Genomic DNA, 21,563 nt, shown 5'->3' with positions numbered 1-21,563 from the left:
TGTCTCGCATGCCTCGCAAGAATAATCCGAATCTGCCGCTGCAACATCCGTCTATGCTGGGATGCCCTCCTCCGTGGTCGTGGGCGTCTGGACCACCCAAGCTCAATCGCACGATCAATCAGTGTACCTCTGGTGTGGGCGGTATCCATGTCCTGCTGCTGCTGTGGTCCATCTGGCGCAGTGATGACCGGACTAAAGAAGTCTGTAATGTGCCTCTGAGTCTGGCTCTCTGTGCGCCTAAGCAGGCTATCTCTATGTCTCCGTAGCTCAAGCAAGAACAATCCCAAACACCTCTGGTCCTGGTACCCCATGACTCTGGAAAGTGGTCCAAAACCCTCTCTGAATAAACAGTGGAAACGACCACGTATCTCATAGTATGCAGTACAATGGCATATATAATGCAGCTCTGTCTCTGGCTCCCCATGGCATACTCGGCATATCCTGGCCTCAGCTGGTATACCTCTATATCGGCCAATCTCAATCTCAAGCTGGTGTGAGGATGTGCGAATCTGACCAATAGCACATCGTACTGCATGAGACAAGTGTACATCCATGTAACTGGGTCTGATCACAAAACCATCTGCTGTGAGCTGAAGAAAATGTTCTCTGTAGAAAGCCATCTTCGTGCCCAGCTCCTCAGTCGGCTGTATCCATGTCCTCCTAATGTCCAGCTGAACTAAATCCTGACGGATGAGTCTGGTAATCTCTGTCCGTGTAAGAGTGAGAGAGGGTGCCTCCAGAGAATACTGGAAGGGAGGCAATCTGTCCATGCTAAAACCATGTGCCTGGAACCAAGATGTCATCTGCCCATACCAACAAGCTGTGTCTCCCTGTAAAGCTAACTGTCGGGAGGACTCCAGGGCGAGGCGTGCATATCTGTCTCGGGGGAGATCCCACAAGCCATGTATGTAGGAGACTGATCTCGTAAGAGCCTCAATCACCAGAGGGGCAGCCGCCAGGTCTGCTCGAATAATCTCATGAGGTACCACAGCCTTGGCTCTAATAAGCCTAGCAATCATAGATACCAAAGGCCTCTCCATACCTCTCCACCCGCCTGCGCTGTGATGGCCCACTGAAGGTCCCCATATCTGCACTCCATAAAGCATAGCTGATGTCACTAGAGTGTCAAAAAGCCAGAGTTTTGTTCGAGGTTCCTGAAACTGAACCTGCGAACACATCCTCTCCAAACCACCCAGGGCTGCATGTGCTCTAGTCAATCTAGTCTCTGCTGCTCTCCTCATCGAAAACACTGGCCCACTGAATACTACCCCAAGATATGTATATGCATCTGTATACTCCACAATCTCCTGCCCATATGTAAATGTGGAAGCTGATCGCCGAACCCACTGTGGCGTGGTGTTAAACACCATAACCTTGGTTTTGCCAAGGTTGACAGACAATCCACTATCATGTGCAAACTCATGTAAAGCATCCAGATGACGCTGCATACCCTCAGGAGAGTCAGAGATCAACACAATATCATCAGCATATAACAATAGTGGGATCCATGTACCTGCTAGCTGGGCTCCTCTGTCCCCCAATCTCTCAATGTAGTCAGAAGCCTCATCCACATACATACCAAATAGTGAAGGAGATAACGGGCAACCTTGCTTCACTCCTATAGTGGAGTGAACCAAAGTAGAGACCCCCTCTGGGGTGCGTACCTGTCCTGCAACTGATCTGTATAAAGCCATAATTCCCCATATGAGCTCTGTGGGTACCCCCATCTCCTGTAATCGCCTCATCAATCTAGCTCTGGGCACTGTATCAAATGCTTTGCGGAAGTCTACAAAGCTACAATAAATCCGTCGCCCATGCGACCTGCCCTCCTCAATAATGGCCCGGAGAGTCAAGATGTGGTCAAGAGTAGAGAAACCTCTCCTGAACCCTGCCTGTCCCTCTGCTCGAATGCCAACTCTCTCTGCCCATCTACTCAACTGCTGCTCAAGAATGGATGCATACAATCGTGCTAGTGTGTGACCAATCATAATAGTGCGATAATTCCCTGGCTGCATAGGGTCCCCTGACTTGAAGATAGGCACGATGGTGGACCTACTCCAAGTCTCGGGTAAGCCTTCGCACATAGCACGATTGAACATCACTGCTAGAAGCTCTGCCAGCATGTCTCTCGCATAAATAAAGTGCTCAGCAACCAATCCATCGTGATCATATGCTCTCCCAGTCTTCATCCTATCAATGGCCTTCCTTACCATCTCTGCGGTAAAGAAAGTACATGTCTGTGGGCATGGTGCTGGCGGGTCAGGAAAAGGTGTCTGTCCAGGAACTGTATATAGAGATGCTGCATAACTACCCCAGACCTCTGTAGAAGTGATGGCCAAAGCAGGGGAGGACTCATGAAACAGACGCCAAGCCTCCCTCGAATCCTGGCTCAAGAACAGCTGGTATAATTCCTGCTCTAGCTGAGCAAGGAAGGCCCGCTTCTTCCTTCGCACAAGGCGTCGGAAGGCAATACGTGACTGTCGGTAAGTAGTGACTCCCAAAGCAACCTCCCGCTGCAGTCGGGCTCTGGTCTCTCTGCACTCCTCATCATACCAGCTGTTCTGGGGCATACATCTAGAATGCTGTCTCTATCCAGGCTGAGTATGTGGATATGCCTCTCTCGCTGCATCATGTAAAGTCTCTGTCAGTATATGGGTCAACTCCTCCAAAGGTCTCCCTGGCTCCTCTGGGTAGGGACGTCTATAAATCCCATCTGTGTAGACAGCATCAGTCTCTGAGGTAAAAGTATATCGAGTGTGATCTGCCCCTCGTGTCCTCTGAGCTGTGGTAAAGTGAAAAGAGATAGTCAATGTCAACAATGCATGATCCACTACTACCCCAATGGGCCGAGATCCAACTGTGAAGTCCTCAATGCATGAAACAAAGCTGGGCATAGCCATAACATAATCCACTGTGCTAGCACCATGTCTATGTGGAAAGCAAGTAAATCCAGCTGCTGACGGAAACCTCTGCAAGCCATTAAGTATGGCCAACCCATGCGCAGTCCCCATATCTACCAAATATCTCCCATACTCTGTGCACTCCACATCCTGTGAGCTTCTGTCTAATCCCATATCCAGAGTGTCCAACTCTCTCAGCATCTCCTCCGAGGTATCATAAAAGGCTGTCTGGCGGTTGCCCGTCCGGGCATTAAAGTCCCCTAACAGGATGATGTCTCCATCCCTAGAGAACTCCCATATGTCATCATCTAGCACAGAGAAAGGAGACTGCCCTCTAGGTGCTGCATATGTCGATGTACTAGGAGCAAAATAGCATATGGCAATATACAGGAATCTGCCTGTGTCGGCCCTCAGTCTCACCCACATATATCTGGCCTGATCATCTCTCCGAACTATGTGTATAAGCGGTTGCAGCTCCTCCCTGAAAAGAACTGCCACCCCTCCTGATCCTCTACTACTGTGTACCGATCTCGTCCCTACTCTGCAAGCTGTCTCCCATCTGTATCCTGTCACCTGTGGCATCATCTGACCAGGGGCCTGGTGAGTCTCCGAGTAGAAGACTATATCTCTATCTCTAAAGCTGTCCTCAAAGGCACCTACATCAAGTCTGAGGGATCCATTGCAGTTCCAGGCTGCCAGCTTTAATTTGGTCCCATAGGTCTCGCACCGTCATGTAGAGCGTCGCTCCACGATGACCACCCTCCCTTCTCTATAAAATGCTATCTTACCCTTTTCTCTTGCTGCTCTAATCTCTGGCATGACTTCCTTCATATGTGCAAGCTGTGAAAGAGTAAGATCATCACCAAGAAAAATGCCTGTATTCTTTAAAGTGGGTCGTCTCTTCAAGAACTCCTTCTTCGCCTCAATAGAAGGGAAGCGAAGTATGAGAGCTCTTTCCTTTGATGTTTCCCCGTTGCCTCCGCTTTTTTTGCCCACTCTCCAGGCTTTTGCGTGTGTCGGACTGTCAATCCCCATCAACACCATAAGCTCTTTCACCTCCTCTTCAACTTTATCCCCGTCTTTAAGGCCGGTAATCCTCACATGCAAAGCACGTGTACGTCTTCGTTGTTCCTCTTCCAAAGTCATATTAATGATTGTAGGTGTAGGGGTTGTTATCTCCTTACCTTTACCCTTCTTGGCGACCTCTATCCACTTCTCCGCTTCATCCATCTTCTTTTGCGTCTTGGTGATGACTTCCACCCATGAGGAAGTCTTTGCTTCCTGTTGCTTCTCTTCTTCCTTAATTGCCCGTACTTGTTCCTTGATAACCTTGAGCTCTTCTATCATGGATGGCTGAATTTCACCTTCTTCAAGTCCACCATTTGCCTTGGCCTCTGCAAGCTCCCTCTGAAGAGCTGAAATTACGCCTTTGAGCGTGTTGACTTCCCCGTGAAGGTCTTTGACTTCCACTATGAGGTCCTCCTTCTCCTCTTTCCACCGCTTACCCTCATTGAATACCATTTGGAGAAAGTTTGCTTTCTCCTTCCACCATCCCTCCATCTCTGCCTTCCAGAGTGAGGGAGTGGGCACTGGGAGAAATGAAATGAAATGAAATGTTATATTAACGTCTTCAAAAGGCCATAATGACCTATGAGACCAAAAAGTTACATCATGGTGGATCTGATACAATGTCTGGATAAAAAACTAGAAAATGAAAAATAAAGATGATACTACTGGCACCTAGAAAATGAAACTGGAACTGGAGAGAGAGAGAGAGAGAGAGAGAGAGAGAGAGAGAGAGAGAGAGAGAGCACTTGTTGCTTAAGCCTTAAGCTCTAGAGTGGGGAGAGGGAGTGGGGCGGCTGGCCAAGAGTGAGAGAGTGGAAGAGAGAGAGAGAGAGAGAGAGAGAGAAGAGCTCAAGCCTTATAGGCTCATGGCGGTGCAGCTTGCAAGTCACGGGTGATGGCAGCCAGGCCAACGTGAGGAAAGCAGCGGGCGGAAGCAACGGGCAGAAGGCGAAAAAAAAAACGAAAAAAAATGGCAGAAAAAAAAAGGGGAAAAAAACGGGCGCAAAAAAACAGCAAAAAAAAAAGGTGTGCGGCCGTCCCGTTCCAGTCTCGTCCGTGACATGTGCTGCCCATTCCGCCGTTCTCGGGACGGCGTCCCCTTGTGATGTAGCCGCCCGAGGCGTCCCCTCCGCCCCCAACCCGTGCCGGAACGCTTCGCCGATTCGGGACGGCGTTTCCGCATCCCGGCCCTCCGTCCCCTCCGTCCCCTGTTACTATGATGCAACTACCGTGGACGCAAGTCCAATGTATATACATAATGAGAAAGCACAAGTGGATCAATTGGGTGGCCAAATGGTGACATCCCTCCCTCCCCCCCGGCTTCTAAACAGTTGCACACAACGGAAAAGCATCCAAATACGTATGAAGGAAGTGCGGACAATCTTTAAAGAACTCTTCATCTACCCATTTAGCATCAATGGAAAGATAGTACTTGAACTTCACAACATAATGCTTGACAAGTTTGCCTACAGCAAGCTTGCGTTCCTTGTGATACATAATCTATTCTAGCTCCAAAATCTCCTCAAGCTCATCCACTTCTTCTAGATCCTCAATGACCAGTTCACTGGGCTCTGGCACTACATATTTATAAAGGAAACTCACATGAAAAGCATTGTGTATATGCCAATGACTAGGCAATGCCAACCTGAAAGCCACTTCATAGATCTTCTTGATCACTCGAAAATGCCCATAGTACCTAGTTGCAAGTTTAGAATATGCACCCTCTTTGCCAGGCTTACTAAGTTTTGCTTTCTCGAATTTCAATACCCAATCATTCATCAAATTGCCTTCTATGCTTATCAGCAACCTTTTTATGTTTGACTTGTGACCTTGCAATGGCTATTTGCTCCTGAGCAAAGACAATATCCAAATCTCTTACATACTCATCAGCTGCAAACATCTTATTCTTTGTGCGAAGGATAGGTGGCAAATCCACCTTACCATAAACAATCTCAAATGGGACCTTTCCCTTACATACATGCACCATGTTGTTGTATGCAAATTCCACAAGCAGTAAGTACTTCTCCCAAGAAGACTTCTGATCCGTCCCACAACATTTCAAGAGGTCCAACACGGCTGAATTTGTAGCCTCACTTTGCCCATTTGTTTGAGGGTGATAAGCTAATGAGAAGTCCAATTTGGTCCCCATATTATCAAACAAGGCCCGCTAAAAGAGACTTGTAGTCCTGGGATCTCTATCCCCTGCTACAATGGATTTTGGCATTTCATGACGCTCTAACACTTGTGCAAGATATATCTTAACCATATGCTTAGCTTTGATGGTCTTCTTGACCAGCAAGAAGTGAGTTTGCTTGCTAAACCTGTCTACAATTGTCTAAATAACATCATTATCCTATTGGGTCTATGGCAAGTCCATAATGAAATTCATCGTAATACTTTTCCATGGCTGCGTGGCAATAGGCAATGACTGAAGCAACCCTGATGCCTTTTTCCTATCAAATTTCACCTTTTGACAAGTGATACATACACGTACATGTGCCTCTATGTCCTTCCACATACCTAGCCAAAAGAAATACCGCTCAATCCTGTGCATAGTAGGCATTATGTCTCTATGACCTAGCACTCACCCAAAACCTTTTGCCTCATGTCAGACACCACACAGAGACAATTATCTTTCATAAGATAACCCTCTTTGATCACATATGAGACATGTGCATGACCAAGCATCAAATCATCCCAAATAGTGACAAATCAACATCCATATGGTACAAATCACGCATGGCAAACAAGTCCCCGTGAGAGGCAACCGAGATAACTGCTACATACGGCTTTTGTGACAATGCATCTGCTACTACATTCTTCTTTCCTGAGGTGTACAAGATCTGAAAATGAAACATAGAGAGAAAATTAGCCATCCTCAAATGCTTCTCTGACAATTTAGTTTAGATAAGAAAATACCTCACACTCTCATGATCTGTCTTCACAGTGAAATCAGCCCCAAGAAGGTAATGTTTCCATAAGGTTAATGCATGAATTACAACCAAGAGCTCTTTCTTATAGATGTTAAGAGAGAGCTCTGCATCATGCAATCTATGGCTCTCATAAGCCACAGCATGTCCCTCTTGAATTAGAATAGCTCCTATGTAGTTTCCAGATGCATCGTATTCCACACTGAATGGCTTTTGCAAATCCGGAATGATCAACACAGGACCATGTGTAGTTACATCTTTCAATTTGAGGAATGCATCTCTCTCTACATCAATTCATTTGAATATAGCCTTCTTCTTTGTCAAGTCATGCAAAGAGGGAGCAATCCATGCAAAGTGCCGAATGAACCTGCAATAGTAAGAGCATAATCCAAGAAAACTACGGATCTCATACACTGATCTCAATTCAAGCCAATTCCGAATTGCATCAATCTTTGCAGAATCCATCCGCACTCCATCTTTGGACACAATATGCCCAAGATAGTGTATCTCTAACAAGAAGAACTCACTCTTCTTTACATTTATGAAGAGTTTATGCTTACGAAGTTACCACATAACCATGTAAACAAACAATTTCGCACGCACAGTTCACGGACGGGCGTCCCCTTACCCTGAACTACACATTGGTCAAGAAAGCATGAAAACAACATGCAAATTCAAATTGGAGGCAAGCACATAAAGATGCTATGCAATGCAACATTGATATAGACAATCCCTATTAATGAAACTATACCAAGGTAGACGTGTTGTAGGCAAGTACACGAGGTACCAGACCCAATGGAACACCAAGGTAGACGTGTTCTAGGCAAGTACACGAGGTACCAGAGACACCAATCCACTGGACATTTCCGGGCATGTACACACAGGCACAAGTCCCAACGGAAAGGCAAATCCACAGTATCACATGACTGGCATCAATCCCCTACATATGCAACTGCCATGGACGCCATTCCAATGTATATACATAAAATGAGGAAGCATGGGTGGACCAATTGGGTGGCCAAATGGTGACAATCGCTATCAAGAAAGTGGTAATGCATGATTCATTGCGCATGTCTAATTTTGGCCTGCCTGTGGTGCAGTCTTCATAGCTAAAGCACATAACGAGGTTCATGTACTGCCCATCTTTGCATAATTTCACCAAACAGGTTTAGGTACTCCTTAGCATAATAGGTCTGATGTGAGTGTGGAAAATAGGAAGAAAGCTTGAGCACTCTGGTTAGTAAACAGATACTTGGCTGGAATAGTGGATACTAAAAGCCCGCTCAAGAAAGCAACCAATGTCTAGGAGCCACTACCAGCAATAGCAAAGGAAGTCCCAATGTGAAAACTCGAGACTCTTTCAGAGTAAGAGGCGATCTAAGAGTACGCGCAGTTAAGGCCCCAAAGATGGACAGCAGTAGGCCATTCACACAATAGTGCAGCGTGAACGCAACTACAGCGTATCTCAAGAAACACGCTTTTAAGGAATTTTTGAGCCCTATAAATGGACTCTCCATTTTACACATCTTCCTCATCCTTCTAAGCATCAGACCAAGGAAGAGTTTTGACCCAAAAGAGAAAAATCCCTAAAGAGCATCAAAGATCCAACCCTTACAGCTGCAGGCCTAGCCCACACAAGCAACCCAAACAGCATCAAAAGTGCAGATAAGTCCCTAGCTTCCTACTACAAAAGATTTCAGTGATTGGTAGAAGCACACAGAGGGTTTTTTGCTTTGTTTCCACAGTCCCACTCTTGTACTTCACTCTCGTTCAGAAAGGGCGGAAAGGAGTGAACATACAGAAAAGATAACTTGCATTTTAGACAACTCCTTCAAGTTGTCTTACATGGTCATTTCATTGAGCAACCCTACCACCATTTGGAAGGTAAAGGAAGGGGGAAAGGGGGGTGGAGGGGGTGGGAGACAGACAGACAGACAGAAAAAGACTGGGATATGACAAATAAACCAAGAAATACAGCTACAAAACATCAAATCCCCCCCACCCTCCAGCCCATCCCACCACCTTCCTCCTACCTTATGCATAATATGAATAATAGCTCTAAAGCTCCATGCAGCTTGAGTGTCCATGTGGCCACTGCATGCAAGACATCCACGTCCATCCACATATTTGCATATGCACAATCAAACAGAGGAATAAAGAAAACATAGGACTCACCAACAAGAACTTCATGGACCACACTTGCACATCGGGCAGCTTCTAACTGTGATTCAAAAAAAACTGACTGGTCCATCCCTTTTTGGGAGGCTTGTTTGACAACTTTGTTTGCAGCCGATGCAGCAGCGTCAGCTTTTTTGGCTTTGGTAATAAAAACACCACCAGGCCATAGAATCTGTAAGCATGATAGTGTAAGCTATTACTGAATCCCAAGGCCAGAAACATGTAGCATGTAAATCAGAGCAGCTGAGTTGCACAACAGTGTATACCTCTTGAACTGATCTAATGACTGCTGCCACCACATCCTCTTGTCTAAGCTGCTGTATTTGTGTAACCAACCAATCATCAACAGCATCTCCCATTCCTAGCTGTAGAATTTGCTTCGCAATCCAAAAAACTTGACGTCTGCAAATAACCACCATAGCAAAACCTTGATATCACAAACATGACAGCTCATGCATGGCCTAAAATAGGCACCATCTACCACTCTAAACTTGCCAATGGCCACCTGATCGATTATGCAGCAACGTAACAACCTTATCCAACCTCTGTCCTGCAACTGGAAGATGCTATCAACCAGATTTAGCAAAGGCACAGTCAACTTTGGAGGTGTCCACTGCATGCACAGGACAAAATTAGCTGTATGGTGCCTCTCAAGATCACAATTTCACTCATCATCAGTTATCACAAATGCAAGCGCCGCAGACTGTTGAAGGAACAACATGAGCCACGAAGCAAGAAATATAAAATAAACAGATCTCTAATAAGTAAAAGCGTGGCTTTCTTGTAAAACAAATTCTTTGTTTCCTATAAATAAATAAATAAACCTTCCATTGATAGAAAAGGGTACATTCAAACCAAACAGACAATATCTCTACCCAAGGACAAATCTAGGAGAGAGGAGGGAACTCCCTCCACAGCTAGCCACTCTTTATATATGAGCGCGTATATGAGTGTCTGGGGGGGAAGTCACACTAGAGGCTATAGCACCATGGGATCCCATCCGCGTAATCTATGACAGTTCACAGTCTGGCTCCAGCAGACTCCTAGAAAAAAGGATGATACCATAGAGGTCTAGTCCTTGGGCAGCCATGCCTGGCTTGAAAGAGATCAACAGTCAAATCTCCTCGATCCCCCTTTGGTTGTCATGATCCTCAAAATGGACTGTCAGGGATCATGTGGATCAGCTGTTGACAGTGCAGCCAAGGATCATCCAGGGTTTAAGGCCGACTGCACAGGCACATGATTTGAGAGGTTGTGCCAGTAAGAAGACAGCTCGGTCACTGGCCCACTCCTCAGCATAGAAATGACCTAGCCTGGTCAGGTTAGGGTATAGGGTATAGGGTATAGGGTAAGTGTCAAAAGTCCGTCCAAGTCACGCTCTCGCCTTTAGACAGCGAGATTTGATGCACCATGCATTTTCCTGAGGGAACCCTAGTTGATTCTAGATCCAAAAAGACATCCCATCTCTGACAGATGTTGCCAAAGTCTATGCATTCATCCCCATCCTCTACTAGGAGCACTGTGCCCTGCCTGGGATCAGCATACTAGAATCAATAACTTCCTCCAAGAACGATGCACTGAGTGAACCCAAATTACACCTGAATCCAGGAAGATGTCCTGTCTTTGACCGAGAAACGTAGACGTTGACAAAGCCTATGCATTCCTATCCTCTACTAGCAGCCACTGTCCCCTGCCTTGGACATGGATTATCAAGATATCAATCTCACAACCTATTAGGGCTCTATGGAGCTCCTCCAGGTCCTTGGACTAGGGACCACAATGGGGCACATTGCTTATCACTAACCCAAAACTTGCACATAATTAGGTTTAGTACGTCCACGTGGCACCATAGTGGGGGGTGTATGTGACAATGATACACACACAAAGCAAGGCCAAAGAAAAATTAAATACAAAAATACAAAAAAGTGGGAAAGAAAGTTGCTAGGTTGAGTAGCTAGTGTACTTAGTTGCCAAAAAGTTAGTCTGCCAACTTGATGTCGCAGTATCATACAAAGAGGGTGTGTAGATTGTTTCAGGTGCACCTGCAACAAACTTTAAAGAAAAAAAATATGCTGCAAAGCCAACTACATAGATTTACAATATGTAGGAACTATAGAACAAAGTGTTCCCATCAATGAGGGCCCATCCAAGCCACCCCTAAAGGATAGATGGGAAAGCTTGCCCATCCAACTCCCCAACCATCCCCATGGACCAGGAGAACCTAAGGGACCAGGTTTAGACTATTAAGTTCTTGAAATGTCCCAACAACAAACCAAATGATAAGAGGCAGTTTGACCCTGGAAAATTCTTATTCACCTACCTCAGGTGGTACAGCCAGGTCCTCTTCAAAAACTTCAGAACCAGTAGTAGATTCTTCAAGAGAAAAAGCATCAGAGCCTCCTCGCTCAATTCTTTTCTCCAACCACTGAACATTCTTATCATAGTCTGGTATCCTCTGTGGTACAAAACCACTGGAGATGGTGTCCTGTAGGTCATTATCAGAAGGCCAACCCTCCATCAAATAAGCACTCTCCTCCTCTATGGTGCCAGCAGGCCCAGCGTATTCATCATCTGAGTACTGTTCTGATTTCTCTCTTTCTGATTGGATTAAATTGCTACCAAACAATGCTTCTGATGCTCCAGCCAGCTTCTGCCCATCTCCAGTCACTAAATGAGAGGCCTCATCTGAAGCAGGTGATGGAGGCCCACCAACACGTCGAAGCAAACCATCTGAAACTCCTTTCAGTTGTCGAAACATGTCATCCACTGCATCATCAACATTTACTGCCAAGAACAATATGCATATCAACATATATTAGAAAATCAGATTGCTGAAATACCCAAAAACAAAAACAAAAACAAAAACAAAAAAAACAAAAAACAAAAAAGAGATGGTTTTTTGTGAGGCAATGACGGAGTAATGAAGACAAAACCTCATCTTAGCACTGAAATACAGTTGAATCTCTCTTTAAATAGAACTGTGCCCTTGTTGTGAGCATGCAGCAGTGTGGTACATGCAAGTGCACACGCATATGCATGTGTGTGTGCAATGTGAGCCTTACGTGCTGGTGTTTGTCTGTGTATGGGTCACTACAAGATTACAACCTCACCTGCTAAGGTTTTCATAACTGAAGGAGACTTGGAATAAGCGTAACTCTGCCAAATATATCCCAAAAAAAACTTAGTTAAAAACCAGTCCTTAAATAGGAAATACGTCATTTCTAGAGAGCATCTATTTCCACTCTCAACCCTCACTCCATGAGATACATAGACAAATTGTATTACCTTTGAGGTAACACTCAGAAAGTCCCACACTTCATGTAGCTCTGCAATACTTGGAATGGAGAGCAGATCCTGTAACATCCAAGGAGAGCCCATTTGAGTCAGAAACTTTTTGTGCAACCACTGTGGTTATGGGGATTTTAAACCACATTGCATTATCTAAGGTGACATTCTACTTCAAAAACTCACTTTTAGGTACTTGTCTAGAAGAATACACCTATCACGGACAAAACTGTCATCCAAGCTTGATGATAGAAATCTTTTGGGTGGCAACTGAAGGTTGTACTGTGGCAAGTCCCGAAGTTTCCGATGCAGCTGCTCAAAGTTCCGGAACCTTAAAAAATTCCATCATTCCATTTTCTTTAAAATAAATCAATTTTCTTCACCAATCCTGACTGGGTAGGATTGGGATTTTAAGAAGCATTGCTGCACATAAAGCACATGTTTCCCATGGGAAGGTGATGGAAAGGAGACAACGCAATAACAATACCTTCTCTCTACAAACCATGTGTTGTTGTCAGAATCTGTTACAGCAATAGAATAAACAGCAAATGTCTTGGATGCAGCTTTTTCTAAGTGTGCTCCAACTACCTGCAACAATTACCACTAAAAATAAAGAATGTATGCAGCATTTTCTAAAAGGAAAAGAAGATAGCCTACACCCTGCGTAGTAGAATAAAGGATAACCCAGTTATCTTGCCTTTACAGGGTAAGCGTATTGTCTTACCCAGCAATTCAACTTAGAGGCAGCCGAATGAACTAACAAGCTTTGTCCAGTCGTCCCAACTGGTTCAGTAAGCCAACCTGCTACTTCATCTAGCTCACTACTGCCCATAAAAATTTGCATTCCTGGGGTATCCCAATAATCTAAGTTGCTATCTTGATTGGCAGTAGAGTGTTCTAGCTTCTGCCAGACTTCTGAGCCAGTACTTGAGCTTCGAGTGCGTCGATGTTGTGAGCCAGTACCAAGGGGTTCACTAAATGGTCTCTCCATGTACTCCTGTGGAGCATGCAACAATGAAGTAGGTGATGAGCGTCGAATACTCGCATTCAACTCACCTGTACTCTGAACACCACCACTGACTCCCTCCCCTTGCTGAAGGGAACCATATCCGTAACTCTGATTGCTGGAAACAGAATCATGCCTCTTGTCTGTTTTTGGTAGCTCCAAAGGTCGCCTTGCATCTTTCGAAGTGAGAGATGATTCTGATACCATTGATTTCACAGAATCTCCTGTCTGAGCAATCTGATTTGCTTTCTGAACGCCACGTTTTACAGACAAATCTTTCATAGTAGACCTCATGTCTTGCTTTTCAATCGATGGCCTAGATGATATTTCACTTGTCCGAGCAGATGCCACCACCGGAACTCCTGGATTCCGCTTTGCAGAAGCCCTTTCGAACTCTCTCCTTTTGTAGTTTTGGCCCTTTGCCCAGAGATTGTCTAGATTCTCTGGAGCAAGAGTCCTGGTTCTCCGCTCACTTACAACATCAAGCACTTGACCCCAGTCTTCTTGTTTTCCTTGAACTGAACCATCCGGCCCAGAACCTGCGTGTAACAGTCTGTTTGCACCCCATGAGTTTTTGCTAGGATTCCGCACCTCAATGGTGCTGCTTCCCCTGTACGAAGCTTCATTGAATGTATTTGAAGAAGCAGAGGCAGCATTTGTGCCAGCATTCCTGATCTGGGACTTCTCTCTGGCTGACAGCGTTGCTTTTTCAATGCTTTTATTGATAAATCTGCACCAGAACAAGATGTATATCATCATCAAGCTAACAATGTTTAGAAGTGCAGATAGTGAATTCCTTTCCTCTGCTTTGAAACAAACACCCACAGCTCATTACACCTTCAGCAGAGAGAGCCTCACAGATAATTAAGGCAAAAAAAAAGTGATGAGGTACTTAAGTGTAGGACAGATACCCTGGACTAGCTAAATTCATGACAGGTCGCAACACTGCACAAGCTAGCAGCTCACGGGCTAAACCTCTCATCAAAGGGCATTGTGCGTCTTGCGGCCTCAAAACAATCGCAACCATTCCACTCATCAATTGTTGCAGGACCTTGCAAAACATACATCCATCAAATGCAGAGTCAAGTTTTTTAGTACAAGTCTGTGGAAAAAGGCTTATGCTGATGCCACAGAGGGTTACCTTGCACTCAGAATCTTTCGAAGAAAGTGCTGGATGTAGCTCATTTTTTCTGAGCAAAGCTAGCTTTAATCTTTCCTCGCGTTCTTCAGATGAAAGAGATTCAAAGACTTTTACGCTGGCTTTCGTCTGCCTGAAGAGTTCTAGCTGGTTCCCTACCAAGTCTACAATGTCCCTACAGTCATTACAAAGATGTATCAGTATGACAGACCAAAAATTTACCCAATTAAGGAGCTCACTAGCATCTCAATACGATATAATGACATAGAGACCCCATCCAAATTGTAGAGGATTTGGAAGTGTGGCAGCACCTAGTTAGAAGATTGATCAAGTTGATGCGCTTGACCCTTTGCCCTAACTCCCCAAAAATGTCATTGATAAGAAGGCGTATCTGTTCCGGAACATCTTGGTCAGGCGAAAGCGCGGAGTACCATGAATCTGTCACGAATTCTTGCACGATACGGCGTGTAAAGTCATCAACAGCTGCCTCTATAACTGGTGAATCGATCTTTCTTCTCCAGCTTATTGATACAGGTGGAGAGCAAAAAAGCAGGTCGTCAATAGACAGCTGATGCTTCAGCAGGTGTGAGAGGTGAGATGGAATGTTTAGTGCTTGAACCCTTTTACGTATCTCCAGCTCGAAAGAAAGATAACGTATCAAGACAAGCAAAAATGCTGCGATAGGGATGTTAAGCAAGATTGAATTGCTTGTCACTGAAAACCATCCAAATTATATACCCATCATGATGTATACAAGGCAAACAGAAACATGTTTTAGAAATTGATGAGAAAATCCAACTCTTGGTGCATATGCTAAATAGATGATACCACAGAAACAGAGAATTGGCAATGGGATGACTGTTCAAAAAAAATCATGATATTTGCAAATGTGAGATCAGCATGGAAGTGTTTGTGCTGCATAATTATTGTTTACGTATGCACAGGCATACCCACTTGCTTCCACACACCTGCCTCAGCATCCACCTGGCAGCAATAAAAGAGTAATACAAGCTACAGCTTAAGCTCTTCACTTGTGAAGGCAGGTCTTAGGTCTCACTTAAAAGTTGTCTTTTCGAACTTGAGGAAAAACCCATTCAAACTATCATCTCTCCTGAGACTTTTCTAAGTGAAATCCACACCTTCCTATACACCCTCTGCAAACCTCTCACGTACTCGTCAAATGCAAATATGCTCTCTTTCGTTTTCAAGATAAGCAATGGAGTACATGCCCACAAATTCTCAAACAGCACCTTTTCAGTAGAAAAGTACATTGATGTAAATTAAAACTGATATGAAGAGGTCTTCTCAGAAGTACATCCCTGGCTGAACTAAAAGTCAAACATGGACAAAGTTTTCCTCTGCTTCTCTCATACCTTCTATCACAAGTAAATTCTGCTACCTACAAGCTTCAGCTCTCATGAGCACAAGTAAATTCTGCTACCTACAGGCTACAAGCTTCAGCTCTCATGAGCCACAAGACGTCCCTCCAGATCCAACGCCTTCCAATGTAGTCTCCACACTGAAGGGCTTTCTCATTGGTACTTGCCTTAGAATGAGAATTCTCTTTTGATTGGTTTTTCCCTTAAAGATGGCCCTCTTCATTATAAAAAAGTGCCCATAAATGGTTTCAAATAGTTGGCTAGTATTCGATAGCTGGAGCTCCCACCACGCACCAACCCCCAACGCCCGCGCCCCCCCCCCCCCCCCCCCGGCGGTCCTCTGTGCACAGCCCCCCAGCTTCGCCTCCTTCCCCGCTGCTTCCCGCCTCTCCTCACTGCCTCCACCTTCCTCTGTGGAGCACCACCTGAGCCCTCCGCCTCTCCTTTAGCCACCCCTCCATCCCCCCCTGTGGTGCCCCCCCTCCACCATCTGCCTGTCTGCTGCCCCTTGCCTTCCCTTGTGGCACTTCCTTCTCCTTCCGGACACCATCCAGCTCGCCTTTTCATCTTGCCCCCCCCCCCCCCAAAAAAAAAAAAACACTTCTCCATCTCCCCAAACACATGCTTTCAATTTAGGCAAGTTTAGGCAAGTTTCGGCAACTTTTGATCTTCGAACCTCCAGGAGGACTCCATGGCAGCCACTCCGTCATCCCCAACCGAGGCCGCCATCCGTTGCCTTTCTTTCTCCGAAGAAGACCTCCAGCTCCTCGCTTCGACAGTCGCATCTTTGGAGGCCTCCACCTTGATCTGCAAGATTTTGTGCCGCCCTGCATGTGGCCAGCTCAGATATCTTTTACAAGCAAGCCTTCTTGGCGAGCCTGGAAAGATCATTGATATTCAGCCCTTGGGGCGTGGCTACTACCAGGTTGAGTTCCATTCGCTTGCAGCTTCGGACAGAGTCATGCAACTAAGCCCCGTCACACTCCATACGGCCCAGGCCTTCTTTGCGTGGTGGCAACACGGCTTCGACCTTTCTTGTGACAGTATGCTTTCCTAGTCTCACAAAGAAATACCTTCCTCTCCTCCCAGTGATAGGCGGTGTTATTGGGAGAGTGCCCCCCACCGCCGCTTCGGTTCTAGCTTGGATGGCCAAGATTCCGTCCCTTCGTATCTGCATAGCCTCTTCGGAGTCAACTCCTCATGCCATATCGCTTCCTTGCCTCCGAGGAGATCCTATTTTGCAGAGAGATGAGTACCCCGGCCTCCCACGCCAATGCTTCATCTACCGGCAAATGGCCTTGCTAGAGCTTGTCCTCATCGTTAGTCCATGAGCTTCCCCGTTCCCTCCACCCCTCCCCCCATTCAGAGCCTCATCACAAGGGGGGGGGGGGGGGGGGGGGAGGGGAGAGCACCAAGACCCGACCTCGGTCAATCCCGATGTAGGAGAGTGGTAGACCGTTGGATCAAGGCAGAACCACCGGTAGACTTCCAAAGCAGAGCAGCGCCGCCAGGTGCACCAAGCTAGCAAGACATAGGAGGATACAGTTTTGTCAAAGAACCGTTACGATCATTTATCTCAACAGCCTCCCAACGGTAATGCCCTCCCCACAATACCGTCGAGGAACCCGACCCCCCCCCCCCCCCGGGGGCCCCGACAAGCGCGTGAGCGCAGTCTGGAGAGCATTGCCTTGTTGAGACCCCTCTCCAGGCATATGGATTCTTGTGAGGCTCTCTAACCCTTTAGAGCCTTCGGCGGGTCTAACCTCACAACCCCTGCCCCCCCCCCCCCCCCCCCCCAAAAAAAAAAAAGAAATCCTCTAGGGCAATCCCACTACGACTGACCCAAAGCAGAGGCAACAAGCTAGTTCAAGCCGCCGTTTGATCCATCATTTCACGGAGCCAGTAGAGATGACCATCGTTACCTCTCCAGTGCGGCGTCTCGCTCCAAAACTCCCCGCACCCCCCCCCCCTTTCCGCGGAGTGTTGGGGCAACAAGCTGACTACACCTTCTTTTGATGCCTTCACGTCAAAGGAGCTGGTATGTTCAAGGAGACGGTGGCTCCCATTCGTATATGTGGTGTTACATCACTCCAGATCTTCCACCCCACAGTGGGGCGATGATCTTCTCCTTCCGCCTGAGTGCAGCAGCGGCGGGGACGGCTTAGAGCATGGAGTCGGTGTCAGCTGCTATTCACAGGCAGGCCATAGAGTTCACACACCATTTGCATGATCCGCGTATCACTGACGTGCTTACTCACTTCTAGCCCTTGGCACGGATGGAGTTGGGTGGCTCTGGCCATAGAGATCCGGAGGGGAGATGGTGTCCTAGAGCCTGGAGGTGCCTCTTTTTGTGTTTCTTCATGTTTCAATGGCAGTACCCCTTCCCTTCTCCTATAGATACTTGCAAAGCGACAGGTGGACAGCCCAGGTATCTTTTACAAGCAAGCCTTCTAGGGCTCCGATAGAGTGGCTCCACACGGAGGGCAAGATTCATGCCCATCTGGCGTGGCTTCTCCCCAAGACCAACAGTGACTATTCTCTGTCAAAACCAACACCCAAGACTCTTTGAGTGGAGGGCAGTTCCGATAGTTCCGCCTCCCACAGATCTTAGTTATGTGGCTTGTCTCATGGAACATTCAGGGGTTGGGGGGACCGCAGTGCTTTCAAAAGCGTGGAGTTCTTAGAGAGGAGCTGCACAGAGATGCAGTCACTAGACCCATCGACATTCTCTTCATCCAGGTGCATCATCTTTCAAAGGGCATACCCGCCGCTGTGGGAACCATTGCAAGAAGATCCTGCAGGGCAGGAGTCACAACTTCTGGTCCCATTCTTTTGGCCCCTTCGAACATAGGGTGGAGTATTCATTTCCGTCAGCGAGCAGCTATTGCCTACAATAGCATCACTAGACAGGCTCGGTGGTGGGTGACCATCAAGATTTGAGAGAACAATGTGGGCTTCCTGAACGTATATGCGCCGAATGCCACAATAAGCAAAGCCATTTTCTGGAGTACAATTCACCAGCAAGCCATTTTCTGGAGTACAATTCACCGCAGGCGGATTTCTGGTGTACAAGTGGGGATTTCAACATGTTAGAGTCAACAGAGGACAGCCTCATGGCTTTACTTTTTGGCACAGAGTACTCGGCTTGGGGGGAGTTGATTTTGGCTTTTAGGGGACACGACCCTCGGCATTTACTGGAGTTTGGATGCAGCCCCGACAAGTGTATACAGAACTTTGTTTTCCCTGCCACCCTATTGGGGGCATAAATGTTGAAGAAACCCACTCAATCTTTCCCATGTCAGAATATGCAGCGGAGATGAAGACAAGATCTGAAAACACAAGAGCAAGTGCACTGCAGAAAAAACACAGCAATAGAGAGGGAGAGAGAGAGAGGCGTGTAGCTCTACTATATACACAAGAGAAAACCCGAAATCCTGGAATACAAAGTGTGTGGGGGCTAGGGGCCATTTTATATAGCCCCTACAACCAGTCAGCCTGCTATAAAGACAGCCGACAGCAGCATGAGGCTCACGACCTGCTCAACCATCAGTCAGCACCTGTCAGTAGGCCAGCATGCAGAGAGGGTCAGGGAGCAGTAGAACCAGTCGGCCATGTCAGAGCAATCAGTCCAGCAGTCGGCCAGCACACAGAGGTAGCCGACATGCACAGGACAACCTCCCACACCTGGTAAAAATAGGGAAAAAATAGGGAAAAATATGGAGAGTGGGGAAAAATGATTAAACCCCTAAATCGGGCGGGCACACCCACAACAGAGGCCCTGGTGTAAATATACAGACAGGAGATGACTGCTAACACCCCCTCTCAGCTCCTGGATGTGAAACCAACCCCAGTGAGCTGAAGTGCCACCGCAGCATAGCTTGAGAAAACTCTAGCAAGATGTCATCAGCAACGATCTTGTCACGAACAAAATGCCTCTGGATGACCGCAAGTTCCACCAGTGGAAACCAAATCCCGCCAAGTAACCTCTGCAACCTCACCACCTCGCAGGCAGCACCACAAGCAGCCCAGTACTCTGCCTCTGTCGATGACAAGGCAATAGATGACTGCCTCTTACTGCTCCATGATACCGCTCCTGAGCCGTGGGAAAAACTGTAGCCTGATGTCAAGGTCCTCGTGTCTGGCTCTCCTCCCCAAACTGAGTCACTCCAACCGTGGAGTCTGACTCCATCCATCAATCCCCCTCCTGTGTAGTCCAAGATCCTTCACATGTTGCAGAAACCACAAGATACGCAATCCTACCTCCCAAAGAGTCCTCTGCAAACATGAGCTCAACAGCCTCATCAAGAAGCTCCCATCCAATCTGGCATGCATCAACCAAATCAATGAACCATTCTGCTTCCGAGTCAAGGAGGCATCATGCTGCTCACAAGGACCAACAACTGTTATGGTGGGATGCCAAGTCCTGGAAACCTGCTAAAGACCACTCAAGGCCTTCGCAAACATGTATACCACCCCCTCTGAATCCGGAACCACAAAGCCTGGAGAATGTGCAACATTTGCAAGTAATCAATTGCCACCTGCGTGGCCTTCCAATAGGTCCCCGTGGAAAGAACTTCCTCATCTACATGAGTTTCTTTGTCCCGATTGCTACGAGACATCAGAGCATAGGTTACCTGTAAAGTTTCCTCTGACTGACGAGCACAAGAACTACCAACATCTCTACTGGAAAGTTCCTACCAACTGTTGCCATCATCTGGCAAGCTATCCACCATCTGGTCCGGAAAAGCTTGCACCTGCAGCGTATCCACACTTAAGTAGCCATTACCAGACTGCCACTCATCACAAAACTGAGGACCTTGGAGAGAGAGTGCTGAAAGTTTGTAAACTCCATTCTCCACTCCGCCTTCCCAAACTACCTGGCCTGTTGCCTTGTCCCCGGAGAGCAACAAAATGCTCATCAAACTCCACCCGTATGCCAATCTTGCAAACCTGATGCACTAACAACAAATGAAAACCAAGTGATGAAACATCAACACTTGGGAGGAATGCTTCCCCCCTCTACCATCGGGAACTATCTCCATCCTGCTCTCATTATGAACTAGGATAGTGGATGTATCCCCAGTAAGGATGTGACCAAAATACCTGCAGAGATCCTGTAAAGCCGAACGGGAAGGAGTCATGTGCCTGGAAGCACCACTGTCGAGAATCCACTCCCGAGTATCCGTAGCGGAGAGTCCTCCAACCTCCTCCCTACACGAAGAAAATGAAACATCGGTGTCCATCACCTCCAGGTGCACAAAAGCTGGAGTCTTCACGGTTGCTGTTGAGGATTCTGCACCCTGCTCGGTGCTCCACTTGGGACACTACCTCCAATAGTGGCCTTTCTCGCCACAATCATTACAGGTCATCTCTGCCTTCAATTTCTCGCGGTCTGAGTTGGACTTCTTCTCAGAAGACTTCTCCAGTGAAGCCTTCCCTTTGCCCTTGTTATTATGGTCTTTCAACCATTGGCCAGTTAAGGCCTCCGAACCTCCGCCCTGTGGAGGGTTCGTGAATCTTTTCTCCTGGTCCAAGACCATGGGCACAAGCTCCTTCCATGTGATGGTGCTGAGCCTGCCCACTGGTAATCAACGAAGAGTAAAATGCTGAGTACTGAGAGGGCAAATGTGGCAGCAACGTTATGGCCGTATCCTATGATGATATCTCTTTCCCAGCCTG

The 21,563-nt window shown here is 46.8% G+C and overlaps 1 protein-coding gene across 5 annotated transcripts in view; it reads right to left on the bottom strand.

Moving 5' to 3' along the window:
* Window positions 1–21,563, bottom strand: part of LOC147604972 (uncharacterized) — a 45,938-nt gene that overhangs the window by 15,825 nt on the left and 8,550 nt on the right. For 3 of the 5 annotated variants that reach the window (XM_086794208.1, XM_086794210.1, XM_086794211.1), the window contains exons 2-13: window positions 14,817–15,219; window positions 14,509–14,680; window positions 14,279–14,418; window positions 13,086–14,097; window positions 12,849–12,949; window positions 12,548–12,692; window positions 12,362–12,430; window positions 12,187–12,232; window positions 11,397–11,860; window positions 9,610–9,689; window positions 9,343–9,478; window positions 9,074–9,248 (exon numbers count right to left, since the gene is read on the bottom strand). In XM_086794208.1, the coding sequence (XP_086650334.1) occupies window positions 9,074–9,248; window positions 9,343–9,478; window positions 9,610–9,689; window positions 11,397–11,860; window positions 12,187–12,232; window positions 12,362–12,430; window positions 12,548–12,692; window positions 12,849–12,949; window positions 13,086–14,097; window positions 14,279–14,418; window positions 14,509–14,680; window positions 14,817–15,219 (2,943 nt within the window). Of the gene's footprint in view, window positions 1–9,073; window positions 9,249–9,342; window positions 9,479–9,581; window positions 9,690–11,396; window positions 11,861–12,186; window positions 12,233–12,361; window positions 12,431–12,547; window positions 12,693–12,848; window positions 12,950–13,085; window positions 14,098–14,278; window positions 14,419–14,508; window positions 14,681–14,816; window positions 15,220–21,563 lie in introns of all 5 variants that reach the window. The other 2 variants (XM_086794212.1, XM_086794213.1) reach the window with 1 other exon arrangement.

This window comes from Cibotium barometz, chromosome 60 (assembly GCF_041138505.1).
Source record: "Cibotium barometz isolate CiBa-2024 chromosome 60, ASM4113850v1, whole genome shotgun sequence".
NCBI classification, from domain to species: Eukaryota; Viridiplantae; Streptophyta; class Polypodiopsida; order Cyatheales; family Cibotiaceae; genus Cibotium; species Cibotium barometz.
This window is presented reverse-complemented; position numbering and strand designations above follow the sequence as displayed.